Source organism: Tachyglossus aculeatus, chromosome X1 (genome assembly GCF_015852505.1).
Source record: "Tachyglossus aculeatus isolate mTacAcu1 chromosome X1, mTacAcu1.pri, whole genome shotgun sequence".
Lineage (NCBI taxonomy): Eukaryota > Metazoa > Chordata > Mammalia > Monotremata > Tachyglossidae > Tachyglossus > Tachyglossus aculeatus.
In genome coordinates this window covers 80995629-81013730 of record NC_052101.1, presented here as the reverse complement: position 1 = coordinate 81013730, position 18102 = coordinate 80995629, and the positions used below count along the sequence as shown (strand labels likewise).

The window sequence follows — 18102 nt, the reverse complement described above, 5'->3', positions numbered from 1 at the left end:
AAAGGAGTGTGAGTGAGGAGGCAGGTGAGAAGATTATGATCAGAGAGGGGGATTTCAGAGTTGGTGAGGGTGGACACAGTGCAGCGGTAGGAGATGATGAGGTCGAGGGTATGACCAAGTTGGTGAGTGGGTGAGGTGGGGTGGAGCAAGAGGTTGGCAGCGTCAAGGAGAGATAGAAGGCGGGCGGCAGAGGAGTCATCAGGGATATCCATGTGGATGTTGAATCTCTGAGGATCAGAGTGGGCATGGAAAAGGAGAGAAGGAAGGTGAGGAAGGGGTCAAAATCGTTAAAGAAGTTGGAGGTGGGGCCGGGGTGGGTGGTAGATGACGGCTACAAGAATCTGGAGGGGGTGGTAGAGGTGAATAATGTGGGCTTCAAAGGAAGGGAAGGAAAGGGAAGGGGGAGAAGGGATAGTGCGAAAGCGACATTGGGGGGCGAGAAGGAAACCGACACCTCCTCCTTTTCCGGTGAGTCTGGGGGAGTGGGAGAAGAAGAGGCCTCCACTGGAGAGAGCAGCAGAAGAGACCGTGTCATCCAGAGACAACCATGTTTCAGTTAGGGCGAGGAGGAGTAGAGAGCTGGAAAGGAATAGGTCCAGGATGAAAGGGATTTTACTTAAAACGGAGCGGGGGTTCCAGAGGCCACACTTGGCAGTAGCTGTTGAGGGAGGGGAGGGAGGGGGAAGGGTGCTAGGGGAGGGAGGGGGAAGGGTGCAAGGGGTGGGGAGGGTTTGGATTGGGATGAGTTGGCGGGGGCCTAGGCGGGGAGAGTGGGAAGAGGGGTGGTGATGGGAAAGGAGAACTGGGATGGGGTGGGGGCGGGGAGGAGGGGAGGGAGGGGGCTGGGAGGGAGGAGTGGAAGATTGGCGCTGGTACAGAGGAATCCTTGGTAGGGGGTGAGGGGGAGTGGTCTTGGTGGGGGAGAGGGAGGGGAAAAAGCTGGGTGGGAGAGGGGAAGGGGAAGGTGAGGAATGGGAATGGCAGTTGGGAGTAAGGGAATTGAAATCAACTGCAACTAAAGCTGCTCAGCATATGACAAAATATACAGGGAACAAAAAGCCAGAAAAATCCAAATCTTCTTTGTTGAAAATGTATCTCTGTTACTATTCTTCTGGGTGAACCCACATAGGAGATGTATGAGATCGAAGGCATCTTACCTGTTGGGATAACTTGGCTGCCGCTGCTGCCAACCCAGTTTCAATGGAGGCCACTCTTGTCCCCTCTCGCACTGGCCTGTCTTGCCGAGGTACTGATGGACCAACCCTTGCTAAATATGAAAGAAATGTTTAGCCTTACAGTTGGGTGGCAAATTCTGCTAGTCTTTTTGGTGCAGCCTATCAACTTTTTACACATGCTAACAGACTCCCCACCTCAGACTCTACCAGCCCATTTGCATTTCTTGCACCATCTGCTAAAAAGCCTCTTACTCCTCAGACCCTAATTTCTCACACAAAGGCCAGTACCCTCAAGCCTCAGTGAGAGTGTGGTTGGGGAAGGAGCTGAGAGGAAGGGACTGAAGAATCAAGTTCTTCGCTGGATCCAACTAGTAAAAAGTGAGAGGCATGAACTCATAGACTTGCTCTCAGTAGGCTGGAATATATTTCAAGGAGGAAGAATCCCCAGTCCCTTTCAATCTTGCTTGTCACTAAAACAGAACCCTCCTGAGTGAAAATGTAAGGTTCTTTGACAACGGGACTGGTCATTGTCAAGTCACTGCAGCATGGTGTAGTGGATAAAGCATGGGCCTGGGAGTCAGAAGATCATGAGTTCTAATCTCAGCTCTGCACTTGTATGCTGCATGGTCTTGGGCAAATCACTTCACTTCTCTGTGCCTCAATTACCTCATCTGTAAAATGGGGGTTAAGACTGTGAGCCCTGAGCAGGACAGGGACTATGTCCACTGCAATTTGCTTGCATCCACTCTAGCGCTTAGTAGAGTGCCTGGCACATAGTAAGTGCTTAACAAATACTATAATTATTATTATTATTATAACTACTCAAACCCAATGGCTTTATTCTAAAGCACACTGTGAACAGACCCAACAGTTCGTGCTACTAGACTTGGAGTCACTTTCCCTTCTCCCACTCTCTATCCTGAGGCAAGAGCCAGCAAATTTCACCTAGTATCCACTAGTCCTTGCCTATTGTTTCCAAAGCAAACATGCTTCATGATCCATTTAAAATGTGAACATTCTATGATGGCACTACATTCCAAAATGGCACTACGACAGACATGGAGGATGACACCATATTCACAAATGGGCCCCATTCTGCAGGCCATTCTGGAGGTAAACTTCAATTGTGGTCACAACAAAATGGTTCATTTCTGCCCACAGTGGGAATTTTGAGGAGTCATGTTAGGTGCAAAACAGGGCTACCAGAGGACTTCCATTTTGGAGAACTTTGAGAGAATGATATCTGTCAAATCCAAACATCAAAAGTTACCTGTCGGGCTATAGGGGGCATCATCTGAACTTTTTCTTTTCTTCGATCGTGATTTGAATACCGGATTGTCTTCATCTGATTCGAGGGAGGGGTAAACTAAACATAGGAAAAGATAACACCACCTCAGTCATTGAAAGAAGCAGCTACAGGAAAACTGGGTGCCACCTTTATTCTTGCAGATGATGCTTGGCTTCCTGCCTTCATCATAGATTGGAAACCAGGAGCTATGATTTCTGATCCCCACTTGGTCACTAACTTGCTGTGCACACTGGACCTTTGTAAAGTGGAAAAAGCAATACCATCTACCTCTGAGTGCCATTGTGAGGAGCAACAAACAAAACAAATCACTATAAAAAAACCCACACCATTGTTAATAATAGTATTAAGAAATGATACTGTAATATGAAGTCCACACAATTTTATTAAAGTCAAGAACCTTCCTGATGGTTCTTTAACTTTGGAAACATGCTGAAAACCTCCATTTTAATTAGCCTACCCAATGAGAAATCAAGCCCAAAACCCAGGTGAGTTGCTGATTTCAGAATGAAAACCTATCTGGAGTCAAAATTAGCCGGGAAATTTAGAAATTCATTCATTCATGCATGCAATTGTATTTATTAAGTGCTTACTGTGTGCAGAGCACTGTACTAAGCGCTTGGAAAGTACAATTCGGCAACAGAGACAATCCCTACCCAACAATGGGCTCACAGTCTAGAACCAGAATTGTACTCCTCCCCAAACATCATGTCTCATCTTGATAGGATGGGATCTGGGACTCCTTGACCTAAGAAGCTGGATAGTCAATCCTGGAAAGTGATAGCTCCCTACCCACCATGAGGTACAGGAAGCTCTAAAAGCATAGCTCTCTAGCAGGACAGGGAATGCTCAGGAAGCTTCGGAAGGAAATTTCTGGGTCCCATTGAACACTGGCTTCTGTGGAGCTAATGAAGTTGGGTTAGTCTGGATGGCTGTGAGGCTAATAATAGGTACCAGCGCATTATTCCTAGGCTTCACATTGTAACTTGATTCTCTGGCCTGTGACATGTCAGCTGAGGTTACTGGACAATAAGTAGAGTGCCTTGAAAATTCCACACAAATCAACCTCAACATACAAATACATCAAGTACAAAACCACATGAAAAAATACTGGGAACAAGTACTCCAACTCCCATCCCCAGTGGAAAATTGTTCACTTTGCAATTCCTGTATATTTTATAACATATGTAATGCCATTGGTCCATACAGCCCAATATTCTGTCTCTTACATTGGTAATAAGAAATTTGGAAGGACTGTCTGATGGTTGCTGTCCTTGACAGTGAACCTAATGTTTAGGGATGCACCATCTAGCATTCCTAACTTTCCCCCTAGTAACTCAGTATGAAGCATGTGCCCATTGAATTTATCCAAACCTTTCTCTCAAATCTGCTGAAATTTTCTGCTGGCATGACTTCCTATGGTAACAAATTCCATATGTTTATCACCTGCATGTATCTGTTTTGAAGCTACCACCATCAAGCTTCAGTGGGTGCTCCCGACTCGCGCTGTTGTGGTATTCTGTCCCAACAGTGAATCATCCTGAATTCACTCTGCCCACACTCTTCCAGATTTTGTACTCTTCCATCCCGTCCTCTCTCAGCCTATGCCATCCCAGACAGACAAAAGCTTCATAAGGAAGCTTCTCCATTTCCCTGATCATCTTGGTTGCCCTTTTCTGTACCTTCTCCAGCTCAATTATATCCTTCCTAAGAAGCCACAACCAGAACTGCACAATATATTCCAGGTGAGGGTGAACTATGATTTCATTTACTGACAAAACTGGGGCTTGAATTTTTTTTCTCCCTTTCCAAATAATGTCCAAAATTCAACTGGCCATTTGACTACTGCCACACATTAGACTGATGAGTTTTAAAAACAGTCAACGACAACTACAGGATCTCTTCCCAAAGTCACAACTGAGAGCTCTGGGCCCACCATCATGTAGTTCGAAATATTTTTCCCCCAGGTTCATTACCTTACACTTGCTTACACTGAAGCTCATCTGCCATTTCTCAGCAGGTCCTTCCTGAAGCTTATCCCCATCCTCATGACATTTCATTCATTCATTTATTCAATCATCTTTATTGAGCTCTTACTGTGTGCAGATCACTGTACTAAGTGCTTGGAAAGTACAATAAAGCAACAAAGAGAGACAATCCCTACCCACAACGGGCTTACTGTCTACAATTACCACTTGGGGAAGCTTAGTGCCATCTGCAAACTTGGACATTATATTGTGACACTGCCTCATCCGTATCCTCTATGAAAATGCTAAAACAAATCCAGTCCTAACACAGATTCCTAGGGTGTCCCCTATTTACACATCACCATTTTGAAGAGTGTTATTTATAAATGGCCTTTGTTCCCCTCTTTTAGTGAGTTTGCTATTCATGACAGAACCTTTCTTCCAATCCTGGTTACTTGTTATTTTCAAGCTCCTGTCAAAGGTCTTCTGAAAATATGAATATATTGTGTCTCCCAAGTCCCTTTTAAAAACGTTTGTTGATCCCTTCAAAAGAATTCCAAGAGCTTGAGGCAAGGCATGATTTTCCCTTATAGAAATCATTTTGTCTTTCTCCCAACATATCACATTCTACTAAATGGTCACTTAGCACATCTACTTTTCCAAGTATAGAGTGAATTTATAGGTCGAGAATTCCTCTCGGCTCCTTTTTATATATGGAAGGTATATAGGCAATCCAAAAGTCTTCCGGTACAGTGATTATTTATAAAAATGAGTTACACACTCTTGCCTGGAGTGCTACAATTTCTCATTCAGGTTCCTTCAAAACTCTTGGGTGAATATCATGGTTCCAATGATTTGGAATCAATCTATTGTATGGGAATCTTTCAGCCTTCTCCTCCTAGTTGGAGCAGTTTTTCTCCACCAGTCCCACTTCTGTAGAAGCAGCGTGGCCTAGTAGAAAGAGAATAGGCCTGGGAGTGAGCGTAGGACCTGGGTTCTAATCCTGGCTCCACCACTTGCCTGTTATGTGACCTTGGGTAAGTCACTTGACGTCTCTGTGCCTCAGTTTCCTTATCAGTAAAATGGGGATTCGATATCTGTTCACCCTCCTAGACTGTGAGCCCCATGTGGAGAGGGGACTGTGTCCAACCCGATTAACTTTGCATCCACTCCAGTTCTCGGTACGGTGCTTGGCACGGAGTAAGTGTTTAACATATAACACAGTTGTTATTATTATTCTACCTACGCATAGGCCTTTCAGTGAGCTAAAATATAGCATTTTTCTTCCAGGCAGATCCAATATGAGGTAACCCCATCTGGCCCCCTTGTTAGAACCCATTCCCTCTACAAAAACACATCCATCTGATTTTCCCTCAGTAAATGGATCCCTAGACAAGGAAAAGGGAGGCGAGAGAAGGAGGGAAGAGCTGGTTGCTGTTCATGGGCTCTCTGAAAATGATTTTCTTTGCTGTTAGTGGTAAGAGGCCCTATCCCACATAGATGGGTTCCCCCCACTGAACAGTTTACAGCTGCCTGAGGTAAACGGCCACATATTGTTTGAGTTTGTTCAATCGTCCCTATATTGAGTCTACCTGATATGGCTCTAAAAATGTGCATTTCATTTTGCTTTCAGTTTCTGTTTGCTAAACCAATATATGGCCTTAAAGTAACTGCATAATTCAGCCACTGAACCAAAAATCTGCTGACCAGATGCAGAATAAATCCAGTCTTTGTAAATCAAGACTGCATACAAGAAAGGAAACGCATTAAGCAGTAGCATAAATACATAATTAACATGAATTCCAGTGTTTAAAACATATCCCTATCCATTTTCACAGTATCATCTGCAGATCGTGTCTATGAATTATACTTTCACAAGATTTCCAATATAATTTAGCTTGACTGATATGCCTACAGGTGCTGTAATTGCAAACTCTCAACAAACATAAAATCTTTGGAACACACAACATTTTGTAAATGGAAATAAGTCTTGCTTTCATTAACCTTCAGAATATTCCAATTCGCACTTCAATATATTTCTGTGTACCAAATAGTGAAACCAGATATTAATTCAAGACAGAAATAACTTGTATTTTAAGCTGTTGTAGCCGACAGCCATACTTTTGGAGTTACATTTTCATTTCATTGCCCAGGAATGTATATGATTCCCGAGACCAATGTACTGCCATCCTGGGCTCCTTTGCCCTTTTCCCTTGGTTGTTTTACCTGTTCTAATTATATCTAATAGGAGACCACGGTCTGTCAGGCTAAGTATGGTCCTGAAGAGAACAAACACATCATTTCATTAATGATGTGTATACATCTAAAATTCTATTTATGTATATTGATGCCTGTCTACTTGTTTTGTTTTGCTTTGTTGTCTATCTCCCCCCTTCTAGACTGTGAGCCCATTGTGGGCACGGATTGTTTCTATTTGTTGCCGAATTGTACTTTCCAAGCACTTAGTACAGTGCTCTGCACACAGTAAGCGCTCAATAAATAAAATTGAATGAATAAATGAATGAGGTGGGGAATCAGCAGTCACAGAGTTTTTTTTGTTTGGTTTTGCTTTTTCCAGGCTGGGCTCTGGATCATTTTGATCAATTCCATCAATCAAATGGAGAGGGTGATACTTTCATCCTCTGATATAAAATCACTGGGAAAGGCTAAAGAACTAAATAGCCTTTTGACTATTCAGAAACTCCTCCCAGAATGTAGTAATGCTGTTCCACTAACTCTTCTCCACAACATAGAGGCACCTAAGCCCTTCTGGCAGAAAGCCGCAGACTCAGAACACTATTAGATGACATTCAAAAATATTGCATTCCAAACAGATTCTAAAAATGAACAACTTGTTAAACTTAGAGGTGAAGTGAGAAGAGATGATTCAGAAGAGAGGGAGGGGAGAGAAGGGAAAAAAGCAGTGAAGATACTTATTGTCATCTTGAAGTTTTAGTGAATCTTAACCCCTCCGACTCAACTTTTATGCACACCAACCTCTGCCACCCTGGTCCAGACCCCAAGAACTGTGCTTGGCTTTCATCTCGAAGAAAACAGCAAAATGTCCTCTCAGTAGTATAGGCCACATCTTGGGCAAATGGCCAAGAAAAAGAGACTTTTTGGGGAGTCAGAGTAGAGCAAGGCACGCAGGGAAATAAGGATCCAGAGAATGAGGCAGTTCTGCTCCCTGGAGTGGACCATCCTCCTCCCACCATGTCTCTTTTCCCCTCCCTGCCTTCTATGGCACAGAACTTTACACACTGGCAAAGCCTCTGAAATACATATTAGCTGAACTGTCAACTGGGTCTTGCTCATTAAACACCAGGAACTTCTGTTTGGCTTTAATTACATGTGAAAATTCTAATGGCACTAGTCAAGGTCTTGCAGAATATTTTGCAATCTCTTCAATACAATACTGTCCAATGACCCCTGCTGATAACCCTATATTGAGGAGGGGGTGACCCCAGTGGTCTTCTCCCAAGAGCTGTGCTAACCTCTAATGATTAATGAAGAGAGAAGTAGTGACCTTCAGAATATTCTAATCTTCAGGTCAGTATATTTCTCTGTACCAAATATAAGTGGGGGGACCATGGCCTGGTGTCCAGGTCATTTTTTTCCTTCTTGGGTTGGAGTAATAATAATAATAATGATGGCATTTGTTAAGCGCTTACTATGTGCAAAGCACTGTTCTAAGCGCTGGGGGATACAACGTGAGAAGGTTGTCCCACGTGGGGCTCACAATCTTAATCCCCATTTTACAGATGAGGTCGCTGAGGCTCAGAGAAGTTAAGTGAGTTGCCCAAGGTCACACAGCAGCCATGTGGCAGAGCCGAGATTCAAACCCATGTCCTTCCGACTCCCAAGCCCGGGCTCTTTCCACTGAGCCACACTGGAGTAGCTATAGTAGTAGTCGTAGTAATTATTTATTGAATGCTTACTTTGGAGCACTGCACTTTACTAGGGCCTTGGAAGTACAGAATAATAAAGTGACATGTTCCCTTCCCACAAGGAGCTTACACTCTAATGTGTGAGACAAACATAAAACTATTTACCACATTTATAAATTGAGCAGACACATATACATGAAGGTTAAGGAGGGTGTGATGAGTTCCTAACTGCTATAGGTGGCTGAAGGGATGACTCGGGGTCTTGGGAAACTGAAGGACTTGGGGAAGGACAAACCCACACTGTGCCTCTGACCAGACTGCAGCGTGGCTCAGTGGAAAGAGCAAGGGCTTTGGAGTCAGTGGTCAGGGGTTCAAATCCCAGCTCCGCCAATTGTCAGCTGTGTGACTTTGGGCAAGTCGCTTAACTTCTCTGTGCCTCAGTTACCTCATCTGTAAAACGGGGATTGACTGTGAGCCCCCCGAGGGACAACCTGATCACCTTGTAACCTCCCCAGCACTTAGAACAGTGCTTTGCACATAGTAAGCACTTAATAAATGCCATCGTTATTATTATTAGATAGAGTCATCCCCTCTCCAGCCCTGTCACAAAGCACATCAGTCTGTGCTTGACATTCCCCCATGCCCAGGAAACTAGGCCAAGGGCTCTAGGTTCTCGACACTCACCATAATCCGAGTCTTTAAAGCAGGCATCCAGATGATCTTGGTCCTCGTCGTAATCTTCGATATCAATGCTGTTTTTTGTGCTTTTCTTAATGAGTCGCTTTCCCGTATTCTTGTTGCTGCCACCTCCATTCTTCTTGGAGTTCTGGGCTGAGATGGAGTTGTTCTTCGCTTGGCTGGTGCTCCATGAAGTCTGCAGGCAGGAGTCTGAGGACTGGAGGTTTGCCATAGACAACATTCCCTGAATGGCTTCCTGCGTGCTGGGGGAGGCAGGTGGCTGGCTGAGGGGAACATAGGAAAAGATAAAGCACTTTCAGCTAATTGCCAAAGCAACCCAGCAGAATAAATAGCCCACTGTCTCCACGGCTGGCCAGAAGAGGCCTGGTGTTTTGATTAATGTCCTCATTACAATGCCAGTGCACCATACACAAAATCAATTGCTACCAATTATGAAATCAAGGACCAAGCGCTGCAAGGCAGATCCAAGTTTGAGATGAAACAAGCTGGAAATTCAGAAACCTCAAATGCTTTAGTTTCATGATTAATCCGCCTGCCTTTCATGACATCACACCACCCAAGCTGGTTGATGAGGCAGGCAGCCAGATGAGACTCCCTCTGCAGGAGAGTAAGCTGAGACCTCACAGAGATAATGCCTAGAGGGTAAAGGGCCTGCGTTTTTTCTTGAGAGAGAGCGCATACACAAAATGAACCCTTTGACTTCCACCTCTATCTCTATCATTATTTGGTAATGCACACTCCTACTGCCAAGACCACCTGCTCTTCTGAGAATTCACCTAGAGAAAACAACTACTGAAAAGGTTAAAGGGAGTGACACACATTTTCATCCTGAATATCTGGAACCAAATCAACAAATGTTTTCTGGAGAATTTAGATCCTCCCTTCCACTTATAGTGGACTCTGAATCATTTCAAATGCCCAAGTGGAGGGCGACACAAAAAAACAACCACTTCTCAAACAATGCCACCCAGTTCAGGGACACAGTACTAGAAATACAAATATCCCACTGAACCCGTAGATAAACAACACAGCTGTGCCGGCGCCTTCTGCTGCTCTATGCTCCCTGCAGATCACCACAAAGTTAAATGTCTAGTTCTTGGCATCCAGGGGTAGGGGTGAAGGGAACAGAGTACTCCCCATCCTATTCTCTCTCCCTTCTGAATCACTAATGCACTTAGCTGTGCACCCCTTCAGCACTTCAATACTCACTCCACCCCCACAGCTATGTGCATATCCTTATTCTCTGCTGCTACCAGAACTGTAATTTCTTTCAATATCTCTCTCCTCCTGTAGGCTGTTAGCTCCTTGAGAGCAGGGATCATCTTGAATTGTATTCTTCCAAGCACATTCATTCATTCATTCAATTGTATTTATTGAGCGCTTACTTTATGCAGAGCACTATACTAAGCACTTGGGAAGTACAAGTTGGCAACATGTGTTCAGAGCACAGTGCTCTGAACACAGTAAGAACTCAATAAATACCACTGACTGACACTGCTGGTGCTTCCAGAGCTTTATCAAGGTGCCAGGCATGATGGAGAGCCAGGAATTCTTCTCTTCACTGCTTCCGGAGCTCAGTAGTGGGATGTGAAGAAAAATGGAATGCTCTTGCCACTAAAAATTGAAAGGGGTTGGGTGAAACTGTCAGATGTCCCAAAAGCTTGTTAGGAGGAAAGAAAATCGGGAACCTTAGTTCAGGTGCGATCTGGAAAATGAGTCGTGCCACCCTGATGGGTTCTAACAGCTACGGGGTAACCGAGCCTTTTCTACTGTAGGTTCCTATTTAAATCCAAAGTATCAGTAGTAATAGTAGTAACTGAAACTTGTAGTACCAGTAGTGCTAACTGATCTGATGCTGCAAAACAAATCATAGAGTAAATCATTTTACTAACAGGAAAGCCAGCACTTTGGCTATTCCCCAAACAAGGGCAGTCTTGGCTGACTCCTTGTTGAGAAAGAATTTACAATATTTGAATTGCCCCTGGCATGCCTCTCCCTTGAGGCATTTTAATAAACTCTCTGCTATCTATTAGCAAATCGCTTCAGCTCAATCTGTTCAGAGTCCTGGCTGGGCTTGCTCTTCTGGAAGCAAACAGTACTAATGATGGCATTTAATGATGGCATTTATTAAGCGCTTACTATGTGCAAAGCACTGTACTAGCATGGTTACACTCTTCTCATGTGATTAGCAAAGTCTTCTCCCACCCCTCATTGCAACCTTCCAGGAATTTCCAGAGGAACATTTTTCAAGCTCATGATGTGATTACACAAAACTCCTTACTGGTCAACCCTGATTCTTAGATACCCAGCATTTTGCACAAACTGGCATCTTCTCCTCTAGACTGTAAGCTTGTTATTGGCAGGGAACGTGTCTGCACAGTCCACTGTATTGTACTCTCCCAAGCACTTGATACAGTGCTCTGCACATTCATTCATTCAATTGTATTTATTGAACACTTACTGTGTGCAGAGCACCGTACTAGGTGCTTGGGAAGTACAAATCGACAGCATACAGAGACGGTCCCTACCCAACAATGCACTCACAGTCTAGAAGACGGGCTCGCAGTCTAGAAGCACATAGTAAGTGCTCAATAAATACCATCCTCTAGACTGTAAGTTCATCGTGGGCAGGGGGTGTCTTTCATATTGATATATTGTACTTTCCCAAGTGCTTAGTACAGTGCTCTGCACACAGTAAGTGCTCAATAAATACAATTGATTGATTGAGCTTCTGTTCCCCCAGCATGCCCAATAACAAAGCTTTGCTTCTTTTTTTTAATGGGATTTGTTAAGCACTTACTATGTGCCAGACACTGTACTAAGTCCTGGGGAAGACAGAAGCTATTATTATATTGTCATCCTGGTGTTCTTCCCCTAATATATAAAGTTCTGATTGCCTTAACTGTTCCTCATCATATCTGGCTTTGATCTGCCTCCTAAGAAAGTCACACTTGCCCTAGAGAATAATGAAGGCAAAGGTGAATATGATGAGAATACTTCACAGAGACAGAACATTCCTTTAAGTAGCAAAGGCCTGGGAGTCAGAGGACCTGGACCTGCCAACTGCCTGCTGTGTGACCTTAGGCATGTCACTTAACTTCTCTGGGCTTCGGTTTCCTCACCTGTAAAATGCCTACCTGTTTCTCTCTCCTACTCTGATTGTGAGGTCCTTGTGGGACTGGGACTGGATCTAATCTGAAGAACTTGTATTTATCCCAGAGCTTAGAACAGTACTTGACAGAAACCATAAGATAAAATAAAAACCCACAATTGAAGCCACCAATCCTGAAAGCACAAAACCCTGCCAGCCACTAAAGGAAAACATGTTCAAATGTGGTCACTCCTACATGCAGCCCATTTTTGTACCTGACCTCCCTTTGCTGAAATGTGGTATGTGGCATTAAATCAAGACAGCAACATCATTCTAAGGGGTAGCAACATAATAGGGCTAAATACAATCAGCACCCCGTTTCCCATCAATGCAATGGGAGAGGGCACACACATACCAGGCAAAAATAGTCAGTCCCTAAAATGCCAAAGTCAACTTTTCTTTCATTCCCCAGATGACTTCTCCAAGAGCAGATATTCCAGACAAATTTCTCACACTCCAAAACTCAAGCCAAGCATCAACTATGGAACACTGGGACCAATGAACAAATGAAATGCAAAAGGTTCTTTAATGTATAATAGCTAATTCAAATGACTCAATTATTCAGAGGCTCATTTTTCAGTTTAATTTTATGCCAGACCCAGTGCTTCTCCTGTTCCCTCCAGCTCCCCACCTTTTGGCCATTTGAGGGTTTATTAGCAGCTCCCCCAGAGGGTAGGCAGGGGAACAACAAAAAGATGAAACCCATATCAGTCCATTTTCTTCTTTGTCAACAGCTCTGGAAGAGGTAATTGAAACTGCTAACTAAACTGAGTTATTTGGATTATCTATGGATTTCCAACAATCATACTTTCCCTGCCCTTATCCCCATGAATAATGGAAAGATGTAAAGATGGAGCCTTCCTTGGATCAATTCAAATAAGCAGGATACACACTTTCTTTTCCAACCCTAAAATATTTTACTTTTTAAAATCTGTCTGAAACAGAATTCTTCATATTCCCACCCAAACCCTATCCTCCCCCTGGCTTTCCCATCAATGTAGATAGTACCACCACCATCCTTCCTGTCTCACAAGCCCATAACCTTGGTGTTATCCTCAACTCATTTCTCTCATTCAACCCACATATTCACTGTCACCAAATCCGGTTGGTTCAACCTTCACATCACTGACATCTGTCCTTTCCACTTCAACCAAACTGCTACCTCATTAATCCTTGCACTTATCCTACTCCTCCTTGATTACTGCATCATCCTCCCTGCTGACTGCCCTGCCTCTTGTATCTCCCCACTCCATTCCAAACTTCACTCTGCTACACAGATCATTTTTCTATAAAACCACTGGGTCCATGTTTCCCCACTCCTCAAGAACTTCCAGTGGTTGCCCACCCAGCTCCACATCAAACAGAAACTCCTTACAACTGGCTTTAAAGCACTCAATCACCTTGGCCCACTCCTACCTTACCTCCCTGATTTCCTACTACAACCCAGCCTGCATGCTTCACTCCTCAAGTGCCAACCTACTCATTGTACCTCGATTTTGTCTATCTCACTTCTGACCCCTCACCGACTTCCTGCCTCTGGCCCAAAGTGCCCTCCCTTCTCATATTGGACAGATGTTCACTTCTCCCCATCTTCCAAGACTTATTTGAAGGTATAACTCCTCCAAGGGGCTATCCCTGACTAAGCCCTCATTTCCTCCTCTCCCACTCCCTTCCATGCTTCCCTTGCATTAGGATTTGTATTCTTTATTCATCCTTTCCTCAGCCACATAGCACTTATGCATATATCCATAACTTAATTTATTTACTTAGTGTCAGTGTTCCCCTCTAAACTGTAAGCCCATTGTGGGCAGGGAACATGTCTACTAATTCTGTTGTGTTCTCCAAAGTGCTTAGCACATTGTTCTATATTCAGTAAGCACTCAATAAATGCTGATTGATTGAATGACAAATACTGCAGTCTGGAATCCACATGTACCTAAAGTATGTGCTCAAACACTACAGAACCCACTGTTATTCAGCTGTCATTCTGAGAATAAGATAACCCAATTTTAGCAACTGCGGGCTCAATTAATGCTTATCAAATTAATACTTTAATCTTCCAATTACACCAAAGTCTTTAACCTGTTTCCTCAATATTAGAGGGACAGCACACAGTATAGAATAAATTACCATATTTTCTTCCCATTTTCTTCCACTGTTTTCTCAAAACAGTGAATCCTTAAAACAGTGGAAATGGACCATCAAAAACTGACCCTAAACACCAAATGGTAGAATTATGAAAGGAACTGCCTTAAGCAACTCGAGCCTCAGCAAATAAATTGTGGAATCTGATCAAAAAACCAAGTCAAACCACAGACCTGAAGTGTGTGTGTAAAGACCTTTTAAAGAGACAGGCGGGTAAGTAGAAGGCAAAGTGTTTCTCATTAGGGTATTTATCTGCAGAACTGCAGGACTCCTTTCCTGGTTTCACTTTCTCAAATATACAGAATAAAGACAAGAAACAGGAAACAATCATTATGCTTTTGAAAGCTATACCGTCCTACTATGGCTCTATAAATGATTTTTTCCCCCTGTTGTTTGTAAGTCTTAATTTTCCCTGGTTAAGTTCATGAACAAGATTTATTAAGTCCAATACATCAGCCTGCTAGACTACCTTCCAAACTTGGACCCTCAGACTTAAGTGGACCAGGCAGCTCCAGGGTACTGCTGGAAGAACAATGCAAAAATGTTAAGGAATGAGACATGAAATGATCTCTCCCCACTGCTTGCGATTAACTAGTTTATCTTTCTGTTTACTCTGGGACAAGGGGGGGAAAGCTTGGATGGTGAGTGAGGTGGAACAGTTGTTAGGGAGAGTCTGGTTTTATGTTTTAGAAAAGAGGTTTCATTTAAGCATTTTCTGACTGCGGAAGCAGATCTTTGTTTTTGTAACCTTTTAAGTGTAAAAAGCACCATTCTAGGACATGGAAAGTTGTCACCCTTGGAATCACAGGGGAGTTAGCTTACTTCAATAATTGTTCACTGTGTAATAAGCATCTGGTGATTTTCAGCTGCTTACATCTCAGCAACCGAAAGTGGGACTGCACTGAAAATTGTCAGCTCACACAGAATCTTGATCTGGAAAACATAGCAAAATTTAGTAAAATTTGGTTCAGCCACTGCAAACTTCACAGCTAAAGGAAATCTCCCACTTGGTGTTTAAAAAAAATAATAGAAAAAAAAGGAGGCACGGAAGTAATCTGTGTCACAGCATGGAATAATAAAATGTGCTCTGCAAAACTCTGATCAAGATGGAAAGGTGGGCTGGGAAGGGGGAGCTCAAAATTTAAATTGAAGTTTCATATGACAATAAGCGCAACTACAGGACATTACTGGATATTGACGTAGGTAATATCCAAGGTAAAGATGGCTTCTTTTGTGGTTCCTTGTTCAAGAAAGCCAAACGAAACAAAACCGCTAACACCTGGCAGAAAATCTCCCAGTCCCCACATTCGTATTGCAAAACACTAAAAATGTCCCTGTCATGTCTCTTTCCCACTAAACTAAAGCATGTTATGGCTGCCCGTAAGTACATCTCATAAAAAATAGTAATTTATGATATGAAATACAGTCATTTCATTTAGTATGAGCTATTTTCAATCAAGATCTTAATCCATATTGCCAGAACCCAACTGTTTATTTAACAACAGGGAATGATATGACATATTCTCACCAAGCTACCAACCACACACAGTACTGGATTTCATACCAAGCTATTACTGCTGTTTGGACTTTGATTTCAGAAACCACAAAGACTCTGAAGGCAGAGTCAGGGATCAGAGTGAAAACGACAGGAGTTAAGATGCTTGCAGATTCTTTGTAACTCACAAAAAACATTTCTGTCTTCCTTGTTTCAGGAGGGAGCTGAACTGCAAGCAAAGCCGCAAACCTTCCGAACTGTTTCACCTACTCTACCCACTTCAAATGGCTGAACCAGATTGCACTAAGGATCAGGATGGGTTTTTTTTTTCAACTGAATTTTGGCTGAAAGGCCAAATGCCCAACCTCACACTACTATCTTTCCCAGAAATCTGTCAAGACAATGCCTGCAACAGCAGGGTGCTTGGCACTGCTCACTCTGGCACTGATTGTCAGAGAAGTAATTAATACCAGCCCCATGCTTGCTGTAAAATAAAAACAAAATGAATCAAATGTTCCTGTCTAATCAAATGAGGCAGTATGGGGCAGTTCTTGGCCACAAAGTTGCCTTGAGCCAAATGGGATAGAAAAGATGAGCGGAGATGAGAAAAAGGCCAAAATCATCCCTGAAACATGGAGTTTAACGACCATATTTCCAAGGGCTGAAAGACAAAGACCTGCAGAAACTTGGCTATGGCCAGAATGACACAGAGTCTCACAAGGTGGTCGTAGAAAATTCCAGCCCACTGCTTTCAACTGGAGAATGTGCATTAGTTAGATGTCTCAGATAAGAATCTAGTTAGTACCAGATTTTCCCTCAAAGTTTGTGATTTTTCCAAGTGTAGTTAGGATAAGTGCACTCAAGGCATCCTGGGAAACTGATGTTTGGTGTCATGAGTAGCTCATTTTCTTTGCAACCAGGTTTACTTTTGAATTCACACAGACCTAGTAAGTAAATGAATAAATGTTCCCAGGTGAACGGCTGGCCTTCAAAAAAAATCCACATTTCCACAGATGCATGACGGCTGCATGCATGGGCTTGATTTGAGTTCCTTGTGGTGGACAGGGAATGTATCTACCAACTCTGTTATATTGTACTCTCCCAAGTAATCTGCACATAATAAGTGCTCAAAAAAACTATTGATTGATTGAAATGAAAGGTGTTTGGTCAACATTTTAGACTCAAGTAACACTAGGCAGAGCAGTTTGATTTTTGACTTGGCAAGTAGTATGTCCCCGGCCTGCTCCCAGCCCATTCCCCGACTCTGTCCCCGGCCCCCACACACACTCAATTTCAGAGTCTGACCTCCCAGTTCCCAACCCAGCTTCCATGGGAGGGTCTGGACTGGGAAGAGGAGCAAGTGCTCCAGGTGGTGGGGGAGGAAGAATAGAGTTGGGGGGTGATGGGATGGGAAGGGCAGAATGCTTCCTCCTGGCTCTCCTGCTTCCAGAAAAATAGGATGAGAGCGATCCTGTAATCCCATAAGACACTCCCAGTGTGGAAAAGATGGGGAACCAGCATCTCAGATCAGGCAGGGAGGGCAACTGGCAAAACTGGTAGTTGCCAGCCACCCAGGGGGCTAAGGGGCTATGTTGAGGGGTCTGGAGGGCTGGGGCAACAGTGTAATTCTTTCTCCCCCAGGGAAATGTGCTTAAATTAAACCTGAGAGGAGCTGCTGTCCAAGAGAAGCAGAGTTCAGAGTGCTTCTTCCAGTTTCCCCTCTTCTCTATCTGAAATGCTGTTTCCCTCAACGCAAGGAGGCACCATCATATTATGCAGCTGCCCTTACCCCTGAGGAGGAGCCTTCTCCTGAGGGATGGGGATCAGGAGGTTTGACCATTCCTTCCCCACTCCCCAGCAGGAAACTGATTCCCCAGAACTTGCTGCAAGCAGGAGAGTCGAGGGGAAACAATCCGCTTCTCCCCACACCAGGCCAAGCACCCTCGCCCCTCTCCTCAAGCCAGCAGATCCCCTCTTCCTTCCCTCTGTTCCCACCCCTCCCAACTGGTGGCCTGGAAGAACAGATGGGAGGGAAAACAAAATAAACTGTACCCTGAAAAATTCAGAACTCTTAAACATTTTTGCTGAAATAGATGTTTCTTACGGACAGCTGTAGCCTGAGCAAAGGAGAAAAAGTTTGTGTAAGCAAGGCTGAGATGCCAGCAGATGGGGGAGGTGGGATGGGAAACATCTCATTGACCTGGGAGGGGGGAGCATCCTGAGCAGAGGGGGGCCAGTCCCTCCTATCTTGAAATCCTCCCTGCCTCCTCCCCCATC

At 43.8% G+C, this 18102-nt stretch overlaps 1 protein-coding gene across 2 annotated transcripts in view; it reads right to left on the bottom strand.

The window, feature by feature from the left end:
- The window catches only part of PHF2 (PHD finger protein 2), a 202311-nt gene that overhangs the window by 11975 nt on the left and 172234 nt on the right, over window positions 1–18102 (bottom strand). For both annotated transcript variants that reach the window (XM_038772093.1, XM_038772094.1), the window contains 3 exons: window positions 9020–9297; window positions 2446–2541; window positions 1158–1267 (listed from right to left, as the gene is read on the bottom strand). In XM_038772093.1, the coding sequence (XP_038628021.1) occupies window positions 1158–1267; window positions 2446–2541; window positions 9020–9297 (484 nt within the window). The remainder of the gene's footprint in view (window positions 1–1157; window positions 1268–2445; window positions 2542–9019; window positions 9298–18102) is intronic.